The sequence below is a fragment of the Indicator indicator genome, chromosome 7 (genome assembly GCF_027791375.1).
Source record: "Indicator indicator isolate 239-I01 chromosome 7, UM_Iind_1.1, whole genome shotgun sequence".
NCBI lineage: Eukaryota > Metazoa > Chordata > Aves > Piciformes > Indicatoridae > Indicator > Indicator indicator.
This window is the reverse complement of record NC_072016.1, coordinates 26190764-26213877: the sequence shown is the minus strand read 5'-3', so window position 1 is coordinate 26213877 and position 23114 is coordinate 26190764. Positions and strand designations below refer to the sequence as shown.

At 38.6% G+C, this 23114-nt stretch overlaps 1 protein-coding gene across 1 annotated transcript in view; it reads left to right on the top strand.

Annotated features, from left to right (window-relative positions):
* Nucleotides 1-5868: 5868 nt before the first annotated feature.
* Nucleotides 5869-23114, top strand: part of LOC128968212 (LIM domain-binding protein 3-like) — a 73113-nt gene continuing 55867 nt past the window's right edge. The window contains exon 1 of the mRNA XM_054382580.1: nt 5869-5984. Within this exon, the coding sequence (XP_054238555.1) occupies nt 5892-5984 (93 nt within the window). The 5' untranslated portion in view covers nt 5869-5891. The remainder of the gene's footprint in view (nt 5985-23114) is intronic.

The following is a 23114-nucleotide window of genomic DNA, read 5'->3' as shown; positions in this document are numbered from 1 at the left end:
AGCGCTCTGCCATGCCGAGGTCAGCAGAACGCCTCCCGGGCAGGAAAACGCAAGCGCTGCTCTTGCCAAAGCGGCTTGCAAGCGACCGCTATAGAGCGGGAGCCGCTCACTCCCCTTACAACTCTCCCTGAAGGTTTAGAGAGTGTTTCTAGTGGGAAATGTTACCCAGTAAAGCCTTTACTGGTAAGGCAGAAACAAGTAGGCGAGCTGTTTCGCTGAGATATTGACTTAGGGAATCTGCCCAATTTGAGGTTAAATCCTGCACCTTTGCGCCCGAGGGCATATGCACAGTCGTACACCGCTATATGAGCATGGTGTAGCGATCCTGGAGGAACCTGCAATGGACAAGTTACGCTGAGGGCACAGGATCCCTCTCCTAAGCCTTGTACGTTAATTGCCCTCTGCCAAACCTCAGGTTCTCTGGAGGCAAGCCAACACCGTAGTGGCCCGGTGACACTGATGTCATAGCTCTTCTGCTGTTTTCTCCTGTAAGCACAGTCAGTTAGGATCCCCTGCAGCAAAAGGCACAAATCGCAGTAGTCACAGTAACAGTGCTGCTACAAACTTTCCTGATTTTAACCCAGCATTGAGGAATAAAAACCACAACAGTAGTAACATGTTTTGCAACCTTCTCTTTCTGATTCAAGTACCCATGCTAGAAGCTGAGCCTTGGGTTTTAATCCAGTTGCTGCTGTTGATTTATCAGTCACCTAAATCCAGGTAACCTAAGTGCTATGGCTACACAGACATGCTAACAACAATAGGTTTTTAGGTATTCTTTACTTTGAAGAAATTTTATATTTTGGCAAGGTAAGTGCCATGGAAGTGTTAAATACTATGTGCTGCAGTGGATGCCTTTAAAAACAATGACTGAAATGCTGGTAAGGTGAGAACTTAGTAACATGTCCTTAAGTCTTCTGTAATACAGGGGCAGAAAAAGCCTTTGGAAAGAGTCTGGACAGGTATCTTTTCCTCTTCTGTTGGTAGGCTGTCTCTCCACAAGTGTGGTTTCCAGTTTAATATCATTACCAGAAATCTTCAAAACTTATAAAGGTCAAGTCTAATTACACTCTTCTGTGTACCCAGTCTAGTTGCAACAAAAGGCCATGACAGGGTAAGGGGGGGACAGGAAGAGGGAAAGAAGATCACCTAGCAGTGAAAAAAATGTGAAATGTCATTTTTCCATAATGGCAAAAGTAGTCATGGTGAAGGATCAAGAGGTGAGAATAAAGAGCAAATTTGATTATTCAGTAAGATGACACTGTCAGCAGCAAACAGCCAAATGGAAAACGGTTTGAGCTACATTTGTGAAGGCATTGTGTTACCAAGAAGGGACATAGTATTTCATCATTATATTGCTCTATCATATCTCTCCAGCTAAGCTATATTCTGTTGGGATCCACAAACCGCATTACTAGAAGGGTATTGACAAAAGCAGAATTTGGTCAAGCCATGTGTGACAGAAAATTTAGCTTTGTAAGAAAAATCACAACTTAGGAGATCTTGGCAAAAGGACTAAGAGGAACTCAGTACAGTGAGAATGTAAGGACTTTGGTTAAATGGGTGAAACAAAGCTGTATATGGAATTACAAGCGGGATTAGTTTGACTTCATTCACAGCTCACCAATGAAGGAAAGGAGATAGCAATGAGCTCTTTTGCATTGTAGAATGCTCTTGCTTTGGAAGGAATGTTGAACTTGTGCTGAACTTGTGGGGAAAATCTTTGCTCTTGGTAATTACATATTCAATTTGACATCAGCAAGGTAAGAATTCAGAGGTAAAAAGCTTTTATATCTACAATATGTCAGTTTCAAATTCAAGTTTTAGTACTGATTAGCCAGTATATAGTAAACACATGACATTTTGTCTTATGGATTGTAATGATCAGCTGTTGTTTTCTTGTTATTCTACATGCAATATAATTAGCAGTGGATTGATTAATTTTTTTTTAAACTCTAGGACTGCATATACCAGAAATCTGTTTCTAAATGTAGGTTTTCTTCATGCATGCATCTAGGTGAGTAGGTCCTTCATACACTCCTGATCCATCTGCTTTGCACATCCACACTTGTAAAACAATGTAGATAATCTTACTGGGGACAGTGCATGGGGACATGTTTGTCATAAATGTGAATGCTGCTTCCTTGTACTGCCACTGCCTCAGATGAGAGAAACTGAAACAAAGGCAGCCAATACTTTGCCTGATTTTTTGTCTGCCCTTTTTTTGTTTGCTTGGGTTTTTTTTTAAAGGAATGCCTATCTGGCTCGTTGAAACTGTTTTTATTGAAGAAATTATAGTTTATTCCTTGTCAGTGCAAGTCATTCACTTGCCTAAAGCAAAACATGTAAGGTTATTGAAACCACAACGTTGCATACATCTTTGTATAGGTCAGAGATGCAGTCTGTTGCAGATCAGAAGTAAAATTCTCAAGCAATTTGCTTCTGAAATCCTTAATGGTAGAAATGATACCACATTGTTGCTGCAATTCAGTGTGTCAAGGCTCTTCTGTGAGCACATCTACCACTGCAGCTAAAACAAGATCAATGAGTATTGTGGCTAACTTAATGAAGTAGTAGCAACTTGAACAATTGGAGTTTCCTTTCACCTTAATTTAGCCTTGGCACTAGTGGTTTTTTATTTCATTCGCTTAATGGCTATGCACTCCCAAGCATGCATTTGTAGCTTTCCTGAAGTCAGTTCACTATAATACAACATCATCTTCTAGCATATGGAAATTTTTTCCACTAGTGTAACACCACTGACGTAGTTGTGGAAGGATTGCTCTGCTCAGCAGGGTCTGAGGCATTTGCTGGAGATGGCAGCATTCTCCTCTGCTGTAAAGCCTGCATAGCCTGGTACCCATCCAGCTCCCTCACAACTGTTCCCATCAGTCCTCTGGAGACAGCTCTGGGGGGACCTGGTGAGCTCTGGACAATTCTCCAATATCTGTAGAGAAAATGTCACACTGCTTCTGAAATATGTTTTTAAGGTCACTCCTTACACCAGTGACCTCATCTGACTTAGCATACCTTCTCTCTAAAGGGACGGGACTGTAAACAAGTCATAGATTTTGACATAGCTGGAGAACGCAGAGAAGGAAGCACACCAAGAGAAACAAAATACTGTTATTTGAACAAACAAAAACTGATTTTTGTAACAATCTAAGAGGCAGTTATGTAAAGCAACTAAAACCTAATCACAAGCTTCTGAAAGCAGGGGAATTGTGTATTACATATACACAGTTTATTTCATCCTCACATTTCCCAGAAGGTTTTGCTGAGATTTTTGATGGTAGCTGTAGTGGCACTGTACCTGCTGCACCAGTCCAGTTCCTGAGTTTGCTATGCATGTTTGACAACAGTGAGGACACCCATGTCTCTCACCTTTGAAATCGTCATCTGGGTGGGTCACTAGCTTTCTCATTTAGAGAATAATTGTATTAAAAGTCTGTAGAAGACAAGTGAGACCTATGCTAAGAGTGTCCCCAGCAAATGAAGTTGTGACTACAGCATGAGCTTCTTTACTGTTTGCACTTCATTATTTGGCAAAGAGCTTTCTCCAGGCAGGCAGTAGGGAAACAAACACAGAAAGGCCCGGAGAAAGAAAACTGTGGAATATTTTTGCTCCAAAATGCACCTGGTAGTCACAATGCAGGCACATGAAAGAGCTGTGATCTTGTTATGTTGAAGAGGAATGTTGGCCAGGACACTGGCGTATCCTCGGAATTTTAAAATCCTTGGAATTTTAAAAATTCCAAGCTGTGCTGATCGTTCATGCAGACAGATAGAAACCAAAGGAGTAGGAAGAAGTGACCTCAGTTTAATGTTTCATTCAAATGACTGTGCCCCTAATGAGATTACCACCCTGGTTTCCTAGCACACCACCCTGGTTTCCTAGCACACCACCCAGCATGAAGGATCTCATAGCTCCCTTCACATGTCCTAAACTGATAAGCAAATGGCATGTTACACATGTGAAAGTAGTACGTAGTGTTTGATTAAGCGGCATCACTGTTTCTCAATGCTTAGCTGAGTTCAGCTTGCTGTGCAGTTTATTGTGTTGTGGGTTTTGCTTCTCCTCAGGCCTGAATATTCTGACTTTTGGAGTGCAAGAAGGCAGATTTGTCTCCCATCGAAAGTCACTGGTCCAAGCTTAGATTAGAAATGCTGCTAATGTAAATGTGCCCCAGAGGTATTTGTGAGACATCAGAAACCCCTATTCTTTTCAAGCTGTGTCTTGCTGATTTACTTTGATTTTTTTTTTGTGCCAGTTCTGCTGGCTTAGTGTAACTTGCTTAAATCCATGTGAATTGCTGTGGTTTGATTTGAACCTCTAACTAAAAATATGGTTGTGTGGTTTAGTCTAGCATGTATGTGGAGCTTAATGATTCCCTTGTACAAATGGCTCTCCTGACACCATGAATGCTAAACAAAGATATTGCCTCACAGTTTTGAAAAATTATCAACCATCTCATCAGATAAAGACTGAGGCCCTGGTAGTGTTTGCTCTCTGCCATTTCAACATTAGTTTTTCTATCATGTTTTAAAGTAGATGCATGGGCAGACTGATTTATTATCAACATTCAAACTGAGCAACCTCACTCTAGCATATTGTGTGGTTTTGGTTATGCTTTTTGATATCAGTGTAGAAGCTATGGGTTGGGTTTTAGTTGGTTGATTGGTGTTTTTTTTTTACTTTAATGCAATAGGAATTTCTTTCTAACTGGAGGGTAAAGGCAAGGATGCTGTGGTAATACAGGAGAGTGGTTCTAGAGGTCATGCACATATTAATGACTTGAACAGGTTGAGCATTATTGAATGTTTACAAGCTTTATCCTGACAGCAGAAGCTTTTTTTGTGTTTGTCTGTAGTTCTGCTAGCAGCTTCTGCTCTACTCTCATTCTCTGTATTTTAGCTATTCCCAGTCTAAAGCAAAAATGCTATCCAGCATTACTGAATAAGGTTTATAAATTTTTATGGAATAACTAACTGGGACATAAACTATGAAAAATCAAGGAATGAATTAAGGAAGCCTTTAGGTAGGTACTTGTATTCTTAGCCTTCAACTTACGTGTCATGCCTTTAGAAGACTTGTGTTGAAATAATGAGACAGATAACATAGCGAAACTGCTTTTGCCGTGTAAATTAAATGCTGATTAGAAATAAGACGTACCTCTTTCTGCATTCAGATAGAGTAAGTTTTAATTTTCTTGCAAGAAAGCAAGGGCTGTGGAACCCAGAGCCCAACATAAAGTTGTGGGGATTTTTTTGTGAAGCTCAATGCATGTAGTATATATATATTTTTTTTTCAGTTTAATAAGCCAGTGCAAAAGAATGTAACACTCTGGTTTGGTGCCATTCCTGCTACATATGAAAAGATCTATGTAAAAAGAACTTGTTTGTAGTACATTATGTATCACAAGTACAATAAACATGTTCTGAATCAGAAGTTACAAATGGGTGTGTAGTTGTTAACAGATTAATAAAGAGATTTCAGTGTTTGTGGTTTCAGCATGGGATTGTTTACTTGTTTTATTACAGAACGTATTTTGCCCATAAAGTAACTGAGCATGAAGAGGGGCTTGAGAAGCCTAGAAAGATCTGTCCCCTTCCCTGGGGGCTATATTAGACCTCTGAGTCATGGAGTCTTTGCATAGTAGGTGTCTGGTTACAAACCTTTTATGGCCCCTACTCAGCTGGGATATCAGCATCTGCGTTATAGCTACCATCTATTCTTAGGTGATACCAGAGCACAACTGAACAGGCAAGGCAGAAAGATACTTGCTTTCATTTTTTTCCCCTTCTCTCATTCTGTTTTTTCACACTTTCTCTGTCTACCCCATCCTTGTATTCCACAGTGCCCTGTTGTTGCTTTGTGACAGAGGTTCAAAATGGCTTACAGCGTAACTCTGAATGGACCTGGACCATGGGGTTTCCGACTGCAAGGAGGCAAGGACTTCAACATGCCCTTGACCATCTCCAGAGTAAGTGAGCAAAAAAAGCCTTGTTGAGCATGTTTAGGTTGGTAAATAGCAGTGAACTGACTGCTTATATGTACACTCTAGCCTGGCCTGGCGAAATAAAGGATCTTTGCAGCTAGGTCTGAATAAAGGAAATATAATGTGGACTTTAAATATACCAGTGCAAGGTACAATGTGGCATTGGTGATGCCTCAGGAAGACAGTTGAGGTTAGTATATTTTAAAGAATGACAACACTGTCCCTTTTAATAAGCTTCTAGTTCTATTTTGTACAATGTGATCTCTCTCCTAGTGATAGGGACCTGAGTGGTGCTATGTGGGGGGAAGCAAGTAGAACAACTACGAATGTGACTATAAAATTTTATTTCTAGAAAATAAACATGTAACTTCTTGTAAATATATTAACTCTACATGTTAAAACTAGACAAAGATAAGGATATATGTCTCCTCTTTGGGGGGGGAAGTAATAATTGGGTGAAAATTGGACATGTCAAGCAGAAGACTCAATAGTGCTTAAAATGCGGTCTTAAATTATGCAGAAGCCTTCCATTTGCAGCTGGCAAACAGCATCTGATTTAATAATTAATTGCCTGGTGTATCTGTCGATTACAAATTAGTCTGTTTCCTGGCTGTCTTTTTTTTTTTTTTCCTGTAAAAGCAATGTTTTAAGGTGTTGCAATGGAGTGCCCTTATTACCCTAATTAGCTCAGTTTCTTAGAAGTTTTTAGTACAGATTGATTTCAGGAAATTTGTAAGAATTTGCCTAACTTACCCTTCTCTTCTCAAACTAGGTAATTCTTTGTTAACTTCTGGTTTAGGAACACTACTTTCTACTACCTCTTACAGCTCCCTCCTTTTTTTTTTTCAGTTTTGTTTCGGACGCTCTCAAATCTGTTCCAGAATGTTCAGATCTTTTTAGAGACATTTTGCCTCCACAAATCACCTGCAGAATGCTTATTTTGTAGCATCTTGACAAGAGAGATTATTTATATAACCATGTTTAAAAGAAATACCAGAATTATTTAATCAGACAAACAAATAGAATACAAACAAAAGGTTTGCACCACTGAAAAAACCAAATCAAAACAAAAAATTAAAAACCCAACCAACCAACCAAAAAAAAAAAAAAACCAAAAACAACACCCAAAAAGCCACCTACACTACTTTTAAAACTTTTTTTTTTTTTTTTTAATGGTGAAAAAATAGTCTGCTAAGTTTTGGATACCAAATTGATATCCCTGTTTCAATCATGTTTCAAAGTCATCAGTGAGTGTCTGAAATTTTAACTATGCTATTTCATATTCATACTGTAAAGCTCTATATTATTTGATCTCCCTTATTCTTATGCATAATATTCCCTTCTCTGAAGACAGAGCTGCATTTGCCTTAGTGCTAAGCCCTGTGATGATGAGAGGAACCTTTTGTAACCTCTTTTGCAGAAGTGGCATAGTAATTGCAAAGAAAGCTGTTCTGTCGGTGTTATTAAAAACAAACAAAAGACAAACAGAAAAAGCCTGCCCACAAAAATACACTCATTTAAATACTGATTTCACTATGGTAAATAGGTTTGGTATTTCTTTTCTTGTCTCACCTAAGGTAAGTACAGAGAGGTGCCACCATATTTCTGTAGACATTTTTATGTCACTTTGCAGCATGCACTGTTTGGTATTCACTATTATTTTGTAAGTAATTCAGTCATACCTAAGGGCTGTCAGTCAAGGGCTGTAGCTAGGGCACCTGCACCATATATCACACAATCAGAAATGAAAAACCAGTTGTTTCCCAAAGCACCCATTGTCTCAGATTCTAATCTCTGAAAATAGGATCATTATGCCCAAAGGCTGTGTGATTCTCATGGGGCTTTTGAGAGCATGTGATGAGGAAGAGTGAAATTGAAATGGCTGAATTCCCAGAAGTGTGGAGGAATTGCCCCTTCACACAGATGGCTGCATTTCCAGCAGCATAAGTGTCACAAAGCACTGTTAATGTTTTGAACTTCCCAGTGAAGCTTAGCTTTCAGCTGGGAACAGTGCTTTGAGATGGGATTGGATTTTGTAGCCTGCCTTAGAGGGGAAAAGCAGGCATGTAGAAATGAATGTAGCCCCTTTTAGGGGGAATTGGAGGAAGAATGCCTACTAGTTGTGATGCTTCTTATTTGGAACACAGTGTAATACACAGCTTTTGCTGATAGTATTCTTAAAGTTTGTTTTTTCTTTAATATCTTTCATAATGTATCTCCAAACAGATCAGATATTCCCCTTAATTAGCAATTTACAGTCATAAGTGAGTTGAGCTGTGAATTTAGCTCTAATTGCAATCTTATCATGGGGGAAAATGGGAAGAGGAAAGCTGTACTTATATTCTTGGGGGTGTGGGGTGGGGGGGTGGTGTCAGCGGGGGAGGGAAGATAACTGTGAAGAAAATCCTCTTCTCAGGAAGGGTGTACAACTCTAAAATGTTGCCAGAGGGTGCCATATGCTTACCAACTGACTGAGTTTGATCCACAGCTGCCCTGAGATGGGATTAGACTTTCTGTGTGCAGTCCAAACACTTTAATTTAAGTGGTCTTATAATTGCATTTAAAACTAGATAGATAGACCCTTTTGCCTAGACGTGCGTAGTATCCCTCTGTGTGGGCAGGCAGGGTTTATATGAAGATGTGCTCGTTATACTTGTAACTGCCCCCAAGTAATAAGGCTGTCTGTGGTTGGGCCACAGAGAACAAAAGGATTCATCTTTTTTCAAGACTCTGCTATTCTGTCATGCTGCAAGTCCTGCTGTGAGAGAGTTGCTTCTGAGAAAGACAATGGCAACAGTACCACACTGGGATTGCCCCATCTATAGGTTTATGGCTGCATGTTTCCAAGGACCTTCCTGAAAGGGGAAGATATTATTGTGCCAGTACAAAGCTAGCCCACGCTTAGACATCAAATGGGCACCCTGGACTTAGAGCTGTGGCTTGGCTGTCTGTTGCCCTGCATTCTGTCAACCAGCTCCATACAATTCCTACTCAGCTTGCACTTCACCTGAGAAGTGAGGGAGAAAATCTGAAGGTCTCTGAAGTCTGCTGACAAAACACAATACAAAATTGTGGCATTGCTGCTGCTTCTGTTCAGGAAAATGCTCTAAAAACAGTAGGCAAGAAAAGGAATTACTCAGAGCTGTTTGGCACAACAGTTGAGTTTTAAAGGGCTCTACAATGCTGTCTGAGATGCTGTATTTTCTTTCCTTCAGGTAGGTCCAGGTAATCAGCTTGCTGCTGAATACTCAATAACACAAGACACAGGAGTCACAGTCAGCTGGGTAACAGGTGAACATGTGTTACCCTGAAATGAATTCTTCTCTTTATCTGATCTTTATCTAAAAATAAGTCACCACCCTGCTGATCATTCTACCCTCTAGAATAAATTCTGTTGTGAGATGTCATAGGTAGGAGGCAGAGGTAGGAAAATGGTATTGGCAGACTCTTAGTAAAGCTGAGCATCTGTCACTCCTACTGAAATGAATGACACTTGCAGGATTTTGGCAGTGCTAAGAGCTGTCACTGGTGGCATGATCATATGTATAATTCTGGTCTTTCCACATTGGTGTGGGCAGCAAAGCAGGTATTTTATTCTACTGCTTGCATGAACTGTCTGGAAGCAAGAGGAATTAATTAATTTTACAGACCTAACTCTTTTTAAGAGGGCTTTTAGGCCTTATAATTAGGTAAGTGCCGTGTTGCCATGTTACCCAAGATGATACAATTGTACATTCACAGATGCAGTAGCAGAGCCTCTTCATACGTTTCTGAATGCAAGCTTTTCTAGTTAGAGAGTCTGTCTTGCAGGTAATGCAATGAGCTTGATGCTGTACAAGAACTGTCATCATCTGAGAGAGTGGAAATATTATCCATGTGGTAACTCATGACTGGTATATTTACTCTGTGATTATCCATTTACTCTGTGATGATCCACTTAGTGGTCCCTGTCTCTGGAGGAGCAGGAACGCTTTTCTCAGATTTGTCTGTCTCTGTTATCAACATCTTTTCCTGATTACTTCATGTCCACCTTCCACTCCCTAGTATATGTATGTCAACCTCTTGCTGTGACTGTTTCCTTTAGATGAGCTGTATGAGAGTGTTCATTTCCTGAGGGTATAGTGGGTATCAGTGCCATACAACAGGCAGGTGATGGATGAAGGGGACTCATCCTTTTACACTTTTCCTTCTAGTCTTGAATGCAGGGAAACCTCAGGTTATCTGAGTGCCGTTTACCTCTATTGACTAAAATGATCTGGTGGCATCTCTAATCAAACACAAGTGGCATGTGTATGTTGAAGGAGGGAAGGAGCAAAATCTTTAGTTGCATTCTGCTTAAGTATTATTTATGGGACCAGAGAAAGAGATACATTCTGGCACCTGGGGATCAGAAAATGCCTGGATACTGAAAATTTGATTCAAGCCTCTGTTCTGAATAAAGCAGAACAGAGGTTTAAACTTGGCAGTGCAGGTGCTCTGAGATAAAGCATTAGTTATTCTGAGGTAGACAACATTTCTTGCCTTGACTGAAAGTACGGTATCAAGTCTGAGAATTAATCCCCACAATGGATTTTTCACCTGAGCCACTAACACTTTTAAGAGAGGCTTCAGCCTCAACAATTACATGATTTTTTTTGTAATACAAAGCAGTTTCAGCACAAGATGTATTTTTTCCCCTTTCTGGTTAGTGAGAAGCTTTTGTTGTCTTTCTGTGCAGAAACATTCTGAAAAATCCACAGAGCTTGTTGTTGTATCTTTAAACTCAGGATTTTGGGGGGAAGAGTCCCTTTATTACAATTTGTATTCAAGGCCTAGCATCATAATGAAATATTGTATGAATGCATGTACTGTTCTCCACCAAATAACTTTCAGTAAGGATATGGAGCAAACTACAGCTCTTGGTCAAATGACTTCTCCTTCAAATGAAGTATGTGCTTGGAGAGGAAAGGCAACCTCTCATTTGTTTGTGTTGATTAAAGTAATATCACTGAATACTAAGCTCACAGCTGAAGGCCAGGGTCATATGAGGAGTATACTCTGCACAGTGTGCACAAATCATGAACAACTCTGTTTAAGGTTTTGTTTCTCAATTCTATCCATTTTTTGAATATCAGGCGAAACATTTAGCCCTGTTAGAATGTAGGCCAGATTAATACGAATAGCTGAAGTACAGGCTTGACTCATGTTACATCATCTAACTTCCTGCTCTCACTGTTCTGGCACATAACACATAACACATGGGTTTGAAGCCCTTCCTTTATTTCACCTGTTAAATGCAGGTTTTCCCATTGGAGTGTGATTGTATGTGAATCGTCAATGCTTGTCTGGTATTATCTGTGAAAAGAGCTTGGTGTATGAAGCAGTTTGGCTGGGCAGCATCTAGGCAGTTACAATCTCAGTTATAAATACAATCAGTAGTTACTTGTGCTAGCTTACTATTCAAGGATGGCTTATATACAGCATGTATACAGCCAACAGGTATCATCTGTCAAAATGTGCCACACAGATAGTGAGAAAAAAATGAAGATGTGTTTTATGTAGCCTCTATCATAACTTAAGGTCTTAAATAAAAGCTTGATCATAGAAGGTGTTTCTGAAGCTTAGTCCAGCCCTACTGTTGGGTATCCTTGGGTACCAGTTCCAAAAACTTTCATTTTCAGATCCCTCCCTGAAGAATATAATTTTTTTGCCCCAAGTGTGAAGCTCTTTGTGTGTTCTTCTGAGAGATTTTCAAGCATGAGAACATGCAGTTCTTACTCATAAGCAGAATAAAGAACTTTTATTTTTTACCCACTGACTGAGCTTAAGTACCCTGCACTTCTGTAATTGTTTCCTGAAAATAATTCATTTCCAGCTTACAAATGTCTCCAGATGACACCTTGAATATGCTTCATACAAGGTGACTCCTCTTTTTGTTGGTAGCAGCTAGAAGCCGTTTTTTCAAAGAAATCAATGAGATCTTGCTCTTCCTAAAGGAAGATGTAATGGGTCAAGTTTCCTAAAGGCATGCAAATCTCCTGGCAAGGATAGAGTTACTTTCTGCACCTCCCACATGCGTAGCTGTTGTTGTGATCATCTGTGCCACAGGTGTTCCAGTTCACAGACACTGTGCATAAATAGGTTTTAACCTTTCCCCAAAATCCTTCTGAATACACTTGATTTGTAGCAATGGCAGCTGAGGATTAGGAGCAGCACAGCCTTTCATACGCTCACACCGTATCCTCTCCTTTCCCTTACCCAAAGTCTAAATTCCAACTGCTGGGCTGTTTTGGCTCCCTTCCTTGCTGCTCTTGGTTAGACATACTTGTTAATATAGACATAAAGCCATATTCTCAATGAAGGTAACAGACTTAAGGGCTCACACTTTAAACTTACAATGCTTCACTTTAAAGCCAGCAATAGTGACAATTAGTCTTTGTGGCATGAAGGAAAATAACTAAGTACCTATTATACCTGGTTAGGGTGCCACACACACTCTTCAGAAGCCTCTGTAGGACACTCATGCTATATTTAAAGCATCCTGTTGCTTAGGAAGCTATTTTGAATTGGAACGAATGCTACATTTACTTCAAGCTTCTGGAATGGGACATGGTATCCAAAACTCCAAAAATACTACGTGTAACCCCAGATTCTGGTATCCAGTGCCAAATCTGAATGCTCTGGTATTAGGGTGAATTTGGGCTGCCTTTTCTTGATCCTGGGGGTCACTGAGACTGTCCTGCTCTATTTGAGAATGTCAGCATTCTCTCCTTACCTAGTCATAGCTGTTTCAAAAATGGCCAAGGGCAGTTGGGACTACGGCAGGTGTTTAGAAAAGAAATAGGCAGCCAAAACAAGATGGTCTCTTTCATTAGCATTGGCTAAGATTAACTATTCTGGAAAATAAATGGATAGTCTTTCTGCTAATTTTTTGACACTCATTGCAAAGTACCTTCCTGTCCTGCTGTCAAAATTGGTTTCCTGTCTTGAAGATTATCTCACTTGTTCACTTAAATTATCTAGCAAATTATTCCAGATTAAATCCTTTTGTATGGGGTGGTGTGAAAGTAGATCTCTCTATTACATGCCTGTTTTGCATTCTTGATGGCACTAAGTCATCAAAAGTCTATTAAGTCTTAGCATTTGTTTGAACGACAACAAACCAAACCTATCTGAACAGCAATCCCTTCTCAGTTCAATTGCTTACTGCTCAGTACTGCTTCTTTTCACTATAACATTTATAAAACTAATGCATGTGCTGTGTTCACATACAGTTCTCAGTAGCTCAGGATGAGTGTGCAGAGCTGCAGGTAGAAGGCTGTTGGAGGTAAGCCCCCGAAGGAAAAGGTGAACAGATTATTAGGGTACCAGAACTGTTTGGCTGTTTCATCCCTGAGGCACAGCAAAACTGTTGCCTCTTTTGAAGGAGGAACTATCCCACACTCAAGACCTGCATGCCTTAGTCGTTGCAGTTTGCTTCATGGACATGTACTGATATTGCTGTAGTCATGTGGCAGATCCCTAACACTGCCTTTTGGCATTACTCTTTGCACCATGTAGGATGATTACTGTGCTGTCTCCTCCTTCTGTACACCCAGGATGCTGGCATGGTCTTCCTCCCCTGCCTGCCTTTCCTTGCTCTGCACCAGACGTTCTCCCTCATTGGAGTCTGCTGACCTTTCTTTGCTTCCGGCTTTTGACGATGTTCAGATTAAGTGCACTCTGAGTGGAGGAGCAAAGAGGTGAAGGCTGCATTTGGAAAGATAAAGTTACAGAAAACCACAAGGTGTTACAATTTCTTATAGAAGAGTGAAGGGAAAGAGACTATGCAGGATGTAAGGATGCAGGAAGGAGCTGGCTAAACAGGGTACCTTTTGGAGGTTCACAACTGCTTTGTGTGTAGCTGTGGGGTTTCCTGTTTCTCTGATTACTTACGTTGCTGTATTAAATAGTCATCCTTACGCTGTGTTGGGGAACCCAAGCTGTAATTAATACCAATGTAATTTCTGTACTGGAAATAGAGTATATCTGCACTGACAATTCCTGGAAGAGACTTTCCTCTGTTGAGAGCCATATATCCTACAGCCTGCAAAACCATTCTTACTCTCCTTGTCAGCAATTCTCTTTTCCTGCATTTCTGTGCTTAAGTTTCTGCAGAGCTTTTCTTCCTCACCATGCAAAATGTCATATTAGACTGTAATCTCCAACTTTTTCTCTAAAGAAAATTCGCTGATCTTAGATGACAAAGCATATTAGTCTTCTTTAAACAAACAATAAAACCAAACAAAAAGCCCAAACAAAAACCCAACCCAAACCAAAACAAAAACCAAACCCCCCAAACTTCAAACAATAAACAAACAATCAAAAACCCCAAAATAAATCAAGCAGATAGTGGCTGTGAGCATTTCTGTAAGTTCTTCTTGGCAACACATGGGAATATGCACATCATTTCTAAGCCCATGTTGTATCTTCTGAGGCTAACATAATTTATTTGATTGGATTTCTAGAAACACTGTTTTAGGTGACCTACAGAAATAGGCACATAAGTAAAAGTTTTAAAAACCAGCCTTCCCTGCAGAGTAAAAGAAACAATCTTTTGTGGAAAATGTGACTTGTGAAGATGTGCATGTGTCCTAAGTGGCAATGTAGACACTTCAGTGACTATCATCAAAAAGGTCTGAATCATCAGCTCTCACAGATCTAGTATTTTTATTTTTATGCAATATGATAACATGTTTTGATCTTTGGGAGTCAGAGATGAATAAATAGGGGCAAAAAAGGCAAAGCAGAATTAATCTTACATAATCTCTGGAGAATCTTTGAATTAATTGAGTTTTAATTTCAGAACAGTTTCATCTAGAACAAATTCTAGTTCCTGTCCTAGTAAGAATGGGAAGAAGTCTAAGAATTGATAATTTACATAAACGGTGTTGCTGTCTGTAGGAATATGAAATGTTTGGGGTTTTTTTCGCAGTGTGTGTCAGGGTGTGACTTGTCATAGAGGTTATCCCACATTGTGAGAACACTACAGGCAAAAAAAAAAAAAGTGATCATCACTTCCAAAATATTGAAGACATATTTGAAGTATGATTGACAAGATGAGGAGGTGGTATATAATTTCTTTGCTCATCAAGGGACTGGCAGCGAATGAAACCAAAACTAGAACTTAGCTGCGTTATTTATGCTTTGAACAGGTGCAGTACAAGCAGCTGCAAAAAGATCCTTTATACATTCCACCCATGATTCCCTGGAGTTCATGTGTCCTAAAGAAAACCTGAAAAGGAGGCAGGACAGTCTCTTGTACAGTATTATATTTTATAAGTACAGTGTGAGATGCTGATCCTTCCCATGGGGAAGGAATTCAAAGCTGGAGCTGAGTTTCATACCATTTGATGCTATGGGTAGATGTCTTTTTTTCTTGCTACTCTGAGTGTTTGGCTCAGTTACTTAATTTGGTTTCTAACTTTTTTTTTGTTTTGTTTTAATAAAACAGTTTATAGGTCAAGAAACAGCACAAAGGAGTAGTTTTAATATAATTTAACAATTCCAGTTATTTGCCTTATTAATTGGATATTTGATTTGATATATCTGAGGAAATAATCACTAAGAAAATTTGTTGACTGTGTTACTTTTTCACCTACATTTTTTTCCTGATCCTTCTCCACTGGTTTTGGAGAAATTGCATTGGGTCCCAATATTAAATACATCTCCAAGCTTAGAAGGTCGAGAAAGTGCTCTTGCCATGTGGTTGGTTGTTAAGCCTCCTTGTTCAATGTGTAGGTAGTTTAGGAAGAAACTTTCCATGCTGGCATTTATTTTTAGAACATACACAATGTATGTTCTAGCCTGGATGCCAGAAGTCTTTAGTGTTAATCTAAAGCATCTGCTCTAGGCTACTGTCCAAGTACTGGCTATCTATCCCATACATCCACACTAGTATAAAACTGCCCCAGGGTATATTAATGCTGTAAAGAGACATGTGTAGAAAGTAGTCTCTAGAATATTTTTTGTCACTGCAGACAAACTTCTTTTACAATAACAAAATATGGAACAGGGACTAGCAAGAAAAGCCGCGAAATTGCCAAAGTCACTCTACAAAAAGAAGAGGGTACTGTCACCTTCTGAAGCAGTTCATACCCTCCAATCATTACTACAATTACATTAGTGTGATACTCTGTACTGAATTACTTGTCTCAGTGTGGCATAAGAGAAAAGCATTTTTCTGGCTAAATTCTAACACCCTGTAAGAGCTGATGGTGACCACCTTGAAGAGGTGAAGTTGAAACATCTAGTAGTTTCTTAATATTTATTTGAATATTTTCATATATTTATTAAAGCCATGATATTAGAACTTACATTTCCCTTATGTTTACTTCTGTCTTAAAAAAAAACAAACAAAACTGTAAAGAAAAGAAGTCTGAAATCAAGTAAAAGCATGTTTGTTTAGAAAGATATCAAATACTGAGATCAGAGGAAGGTGATAGTATCTTGCAGTATCCTTGGTACACTTTCTGTTGAGCTTAGTTGTATATTTTCGGCTGGTCTGCAAGAATTGTTCTCCCTGCTTTTCCCTCCCTGAATGTAGTCTCCCTGTGATCTGTGTGTTTATCTTTGGATGCAAATGGCCTGTAGAAAAAACTGTCCTGTTTTTTCTTTTTGTTTTGTCTGTGATGAATAGCTGCTGTTGACATATGTAATATATCATACCATGACTTACATTTTGCCCTGTTTATCTTGCATTGCTACAAGAATAAGTAAAAATCTTGGATGTTTTGATGGTATTGGTGACTTGTATCACTTTGTATTGCAAATGGGTTGCACTGTGACAATTGTCAGTTTAATTGGATAACAGGGAGAGTGCCATGGCCTTAAGTTTAAGAAGCACAGCCTATAAAATTGGTGGTAGGATTCTTAACCTCTGCTTAGCTTTGAAATGCAGCTTTCACTTCCTGTAATGCCTGATATTGTATTGAAATTTTGTCTCTTTCCTTTGACACTTCCATTTTCTGTTTTTTTATGGCTAATTTTTCAATGTGAAGACTAGTGAGATAGAGAGAGGAACCAGGGCAGGTGTTTATTTTTTGATTAAAATATACATTGCCCATTTTCTGATATGGGAAAGCTATGTTAAAGATGATGTGGTATTGTTTTTCTAGCTTCACTCTTAGTCTTATCATAAACATAGCTGTTTATACCCTCTGTGTAGAAAGCCAGGTAAGAATTAAGTACAAAAATGGACAAACCACACAAATACTAAAGAGGTAAGCACATATTCCAACATGGTTGAGGTTGTTAACAAGCTATGTATATACCAACGAATATGTAGGATGCTTGTGGAAATGACTGGTCTGCATCTTCCTCTATCAAAGCATTCATCAATGTCCTTGTAGAACTGGGACAGTATACTAAAGTTTAAGTTTCAATTGAGTAGTGTCAAGAGAAGGGCCAGGGTCAGGTCTGAAAGAGAGAGCGCTGCAAGCCTATGTGTACTGATGTGGGACTATAAGGAAGAAGTTCAAAGTCTTGCCTATCAACTATCCTTCTAGAGCAATCCTCCTATTTGAATGAACACAAGATTAATCTATTTTAATTTAAACAGGGAAGTTGGAAGACTGGAGAATAAATAGTCCTGCTTCTGCTCCAGTGCTTGCTGACAATATTTACATTGGGGGTTAGAACATGGATGATTTGTTTTGTTTTGATATATAAGTTATTTTAAACGTGTTCCAGTTTCTCACTAGGGGTAAACCACCCCCCCCCCCCAAAAATACCAATCAAAAAAACAAACAAAAAATCTGCTCCCCCCCAAAAAAACCCACCACCACCACCAAAACACCAAAAAGGCAAGCAAACAAAAATACCCAACTCAAAACAAAACAAAAAAGCAGCAAATTCTCATTAGTATGAGTAAAGATTTGGCCTTTAAAGAACTGAAGCTATTAGGTAGAATATAATTAATTATTTTGATTTTGCATACTTTGAAGTGAGTACTAGGTCTCTGAGACATCCCCAATTCCAAATGTCAGATTTCCTTTTTGTTTTTTTCCTGGCTTTATCAAAGTATGAAAGTATTGACTGAGTGAGATGCTATTGTTGGCAAGTCTTTGAGGGACACTCCTGGAATTTCACTGCAGGAGCCATGACTTCTGTTTTATCTGAAATCTCACTGGCTCTTGATGACAGACAAACTCTGTTTTTAGCATTGCACTGAAGGTCAGACAAATGACTGGTTTCCAAATAGAGTAACTGAAGGTACTGGAACAGATTTATTCCTGGTATAATTCCATTAGTTCTGTGAAGTTACAGGGGAAATATATTTGTCTAGAGCCTTATGAGTTAAAGGATAATGCTGATGTTCTCAATCATTTGTGCACAAAAGGAACTTGAAAAGAAAGGAATTATGAATTTAAAATTCCTTCTGTAGGAGAAATGCTACACTTGCTAAGATAAGAGTAATATTTTTAGCTGGCATAAACCAGGATAACGTTAATGAAGAGACTGAACACCAAGGAATGTGGCATTTTTTGATAATGTATGAGAATTTAGCTTTAGGTTTTTAACCAGGGATGAGCTTGAGGTTTTCTGGCTGCGTATATATTTTAGGGTTAATCTAGGAAATGCATGTATTCTTAGGTTGCTTTCCTAGTGGCATTTGGGAAGATAGCATGATTTTTCACAGGTCTTTAATTCTAGCTAAATTTCTGGCATACTTCAAGTCTATAAAGTGACTATCAAACACTTACATGGTTAGATACTTCTCTTCATTTTTTAGAGTTACCAGTGACCTTAATTCATATATAAAGCAATATATTGGTTTTGCAGATGAATCAAGAAAAGTCAGTATTGTGAAGTGAAGACCAGGTTATTGTTGTACCATTGCTCAAGTATTAGGAAAGGAACAATCAATGTCTTTGTAGAATGACATTGCAGAGGCCAAAACTATCAGAAGCTGCAATAATTTTTTTTTTGTAGGAGAAGGCTTTGTTGTGCAGATCACATCCACATTGACTGTTTCCAAATCACTGTGAAAAGTGGAGGAGCATATGCTTGCTTATGGATGAAAGAAGTGTATGTGTATCAGCAGTCAGGCAAAGCTGTGGCTAAAAAGAGGAGCTTTTCGTCTCCTTCTTAAAGTGAACTGGTTAGTCTAGGTTGGGCACATATAAAGTCATAGATCCTTTCATTGATAAAAGCTATCATTCTTCTGTGCCACTTTGTGCCTGAAGGATGAGGAATATATTGATTACCAACATCCTGTAATACAGAGCTGGTGCGAAAATTCAAGATAAGGTTTTTACAGAGGGTGCTATCAAGAATGTGCAATAAATGTAAACTGTGTACACTATGTAAACCGTGTAAACATTTTGTAAAATAGATGCAAAAATAATTTTTACAGTTCCTGTGTCAGACGTGTATCCCTTAGAGCTCAAACAACATATTTTAACATTGTGATTTTGCTTCCACCAAGAGGTTATGCTTCAGTGGACTTCTCCCTTCAAGGTGGCAAAATGTTTCTTTGTGACAGAGACCCTGATGATCATAAAGTATAACAACCATTGCCATGACAAGGCAGTATTTCTTCAAATTCAGTTAGCTTTGATTCTAATGCTTTAGCCCAAAGGCTTTGCTTTTCCAAACCACTCACAACATATGCTCATTTTAAATCCATCAAACAATCCTGTGCTCATTCTATACCCTCTGTTCTAATGTCAAAGCAAATCTATGTTCTACTTGTGGCACCTGCTGTGGCACATATTTCAGCTACTTTAGGGCAGTACTAAGCATACCACCATACTTAAAGTCCTGTCAACATAGCTGTGATAAAGACCCTTTGGAAAATGTATGGCTTCACCCTAACATAATAATTTGTCATACCTCATAAGAATTAATTGTAATTTAATAATTGTAATAATTTGTGTTAGTGCCCTTCATGAAACAGGGCTGTGTATGTAAAGTGCAAGTCTCATACAGAATACTGGTACTTTCATTTTGAACAAGACAAAATTATTTCTGTTACAAATAAATTCCACTTTTAAAACAATACCTAAAACAGTCAATACATTAGCAAGTGCTGATTTACTAAATACTCTTAAGTCAGGCTTTGGAAGCATCAGTCTGAGTTACCACATACTGAAAATCCTATCACAGTTTAAATTACAAGTTCGTAACAAAAGTATATTAAATCTTTTTCTTTTAGCAGTATAAGCATAGTTCAAATGATGGGTTAACAAACTGGTGTATTCCACTATAGAAATACCTGTGCTGTGGACTGACAAATATTTGTCTATAATTTATGCATGAATGTACAGACCCCTTAACCTCTTTGGCATGTTATAGATTATGTCTGGAGAGTGTGTGCTATCTTCACATGGACGATGTTTCCCAGTTGGTTGTACTATGTATTACATAAAACTAGAAAGGGAAACAACAACAAAAAAAAATTAAGAGTGGAAGAAAAAAAATCTACTTTCTTAGTATTAAATCATGTACAACTTGGAAATCCAATCTGTCCTAACTCCATTGTACATTTTTTTTCCAAATTATTTTTAGTTGATCTCTGTGCTTTATAGGTTTGTCATAACAACTAAATGTAAATGGATCCTTTTGATCCTGTGGCCAACATGGGCTTGTCTGCATTCTGCCAGCATAGCCATCTTTAAACTTTAATTTCTGTGATTTAGCCTTATACGTAATTCAAAAGCTTGCAAAGAATGTGTGCTTTGAGTGTTCACATACTACAGCAGAAAAGGACTGTCTGGTACAAAGAAGAAGGTCTGCTTCACATTGACTTTGCAAGATGGCAAATTATGTATGAATCCTGCCAGCTGTCTCTTTTGTGAAGGGATTTTGCTGGGGTCCTGGCCATAGTCATTAGAGAGGGGTTCTCAAATATACAGGTGAAATGGACTTGAAAATTCCTACTTTTGCTAAGAAGAGCAGCGATGTTGCTCTTCAAGACAAAAGGAAATATGGACATGAGCACCAGGCTGCCTGTAATCCTGAGTTTTATTTCCATACTCATAAAACCATCAAACATTAACAAAACTGTCGAGGGAATAGAAGAGCCTTTAGAACCCTGTTGTAAATTTTCCAAATGTTGCTTAAGAAATCACTGATATTTTGCCTGAGGTGAAAATGCAAACTCTGATTTACAATTGCCAGGCAGCTGTGCAGTCATTTGTAGTGCTACAAAGCAGTTAACAGAGAATCTGAAATACTTGCATTTGCACTGAAGAGAGTAACTTTGTGCGAGTGATGGAGAATTGGGACCATAATATTTTTGTTGTGCTAAAGCTTTATGTCTCATGTATTGACAGGCAGGACAGAAAAATAAAATATCAGGAAACAAAAGTTCTCTGGTCCTCCAAGCAAACAGACTGGGGTCACAGGAGGAATATGTACAAGGGAATTAATTTCCTGCATGAAACTCCTTGTCTCACTCACTCCCACAGCAGCTTGATTCACATCTTACTTGGGGAAAGTACTTGTAATCATGCTGTTTCAAAAGCTGTTAATCTTAAAGCAGTTCTGTTCCTTGCTCTTCCTTCTTTTGATATTCCGACTTCCAATTCTCCATTATGTTTTTGGCTGTTTTGTTTCATTTGTTTTGAGGGGTGCTTATCAGTGTACCCACTAATACAAGCACAAGACTTTCTTCTTGCACACTGATATAGCGTGAAGAGCACACAGCCTTTTTATCAGTCTTTACATAAGATGGGCATGACTTTGTGTCATATCTGAGTTGCAGCCAACAAAATCTCTGTTTGACAGTCTAGTGATTTTCCCTCTGGACTGTCACATTGCACATTCTTATGGGGTCATGCATGATAAAAAAAGGATAAAGGGCCTCCAAAGAGGCATTGCCAAAACCTTATTGTCTGTTGAGCTTTTACCTCTGCACTATCACTGCAAATCTCTTCCCAGACACTGTAGCAGATGCTAGAATTATTACCTAGACTACAGAGCAGAGTAGCATAAAGCTTGAAATCCGTACTTCTGTGTCAATTCTGTTTGTCTGTGGTATTCACACAGAGGAGCAGTTAGATGAGATGATATTAGATGTTTTAAAGTGGAAAGTGAAGACAGTTCTTCTCTGACATAGTCAGAATCTTGTAAAATAATTTTTTTTTATGTCTCAGTTTCTTTCTTTTTGTTTCTTTTTTTCCCTCTGTTTGTATTTTTATTAGGAACTAATTTTAATACCTGGATGATTTCTTTATACAAGTCTCCTGTATGATTTGCCCCAAAGACTGCTTGATGTCTTGTTTGTCACTCTTGTCACACAGTGATTCATTATTTTATTACCCTGAGGTATAGGGCTGGGGAAGGTGTGGGCTAGTTACCGAATACAGGCAGAAAAGAGAGGTCAGTGCCTCACTGTTTAAAAGCAGAAATTTTCCTCAGATTTCTGGTGTGCTTCTTCATCAGAAAAGAAAGGTTCATCTAAGGTTATGCTTGCATCTTTTCTGTTTGCTTGACACACAATAGCTTTAATATCATCTACAATTTATGCTTAATATTATCCTCAGAAGTATCACCAATGTGATAATAACATTTTTCTGGTAGTGACTCAAAATGTTAAGTCTGAGTAATAGGAGTCCTTTTCTAGTTCTGGTGTTCCATAGCTGTTGAAGAATAGCATCATTATGAAATTGTTACTTTCTAGATATGGAATAGGACGTTAATATCACTGCATGGAATAGAAATTACTTTTCCTTAAATGTATGCTGGACTAAATATGACCCAAAAGACTCATTGGTATGAGCTGTAATAGTGAAGGAGCTCTTCTCTGAAGGTTTTATGTAGAAGATACACAGGAAATGGAAGCAGAAAGTAGAAGGGTGAATTCCTTTCAGTCCTGGAAATGATACAAAAAGGCAGAGGGGAAGGCCATTCAGAAAAAAATGCCTGTAACCAGCTGAGAGCACCAGATGGACATAATCTGTGTTACTATTTAAAATACATCTAGTAAAAGTTTGGGAGCATCTTCAGATTTTATTGGCCAGTTACATGTAAAATGCTTATGTTGCTTCTATGTCTTATGTGTATGTCACTTACAGTCTCTTGAAGAGCTATATAATTCTATAAATAGAAGACCCATCCCAGAATAAAGAGAGATTACTAATACAGCTCCAT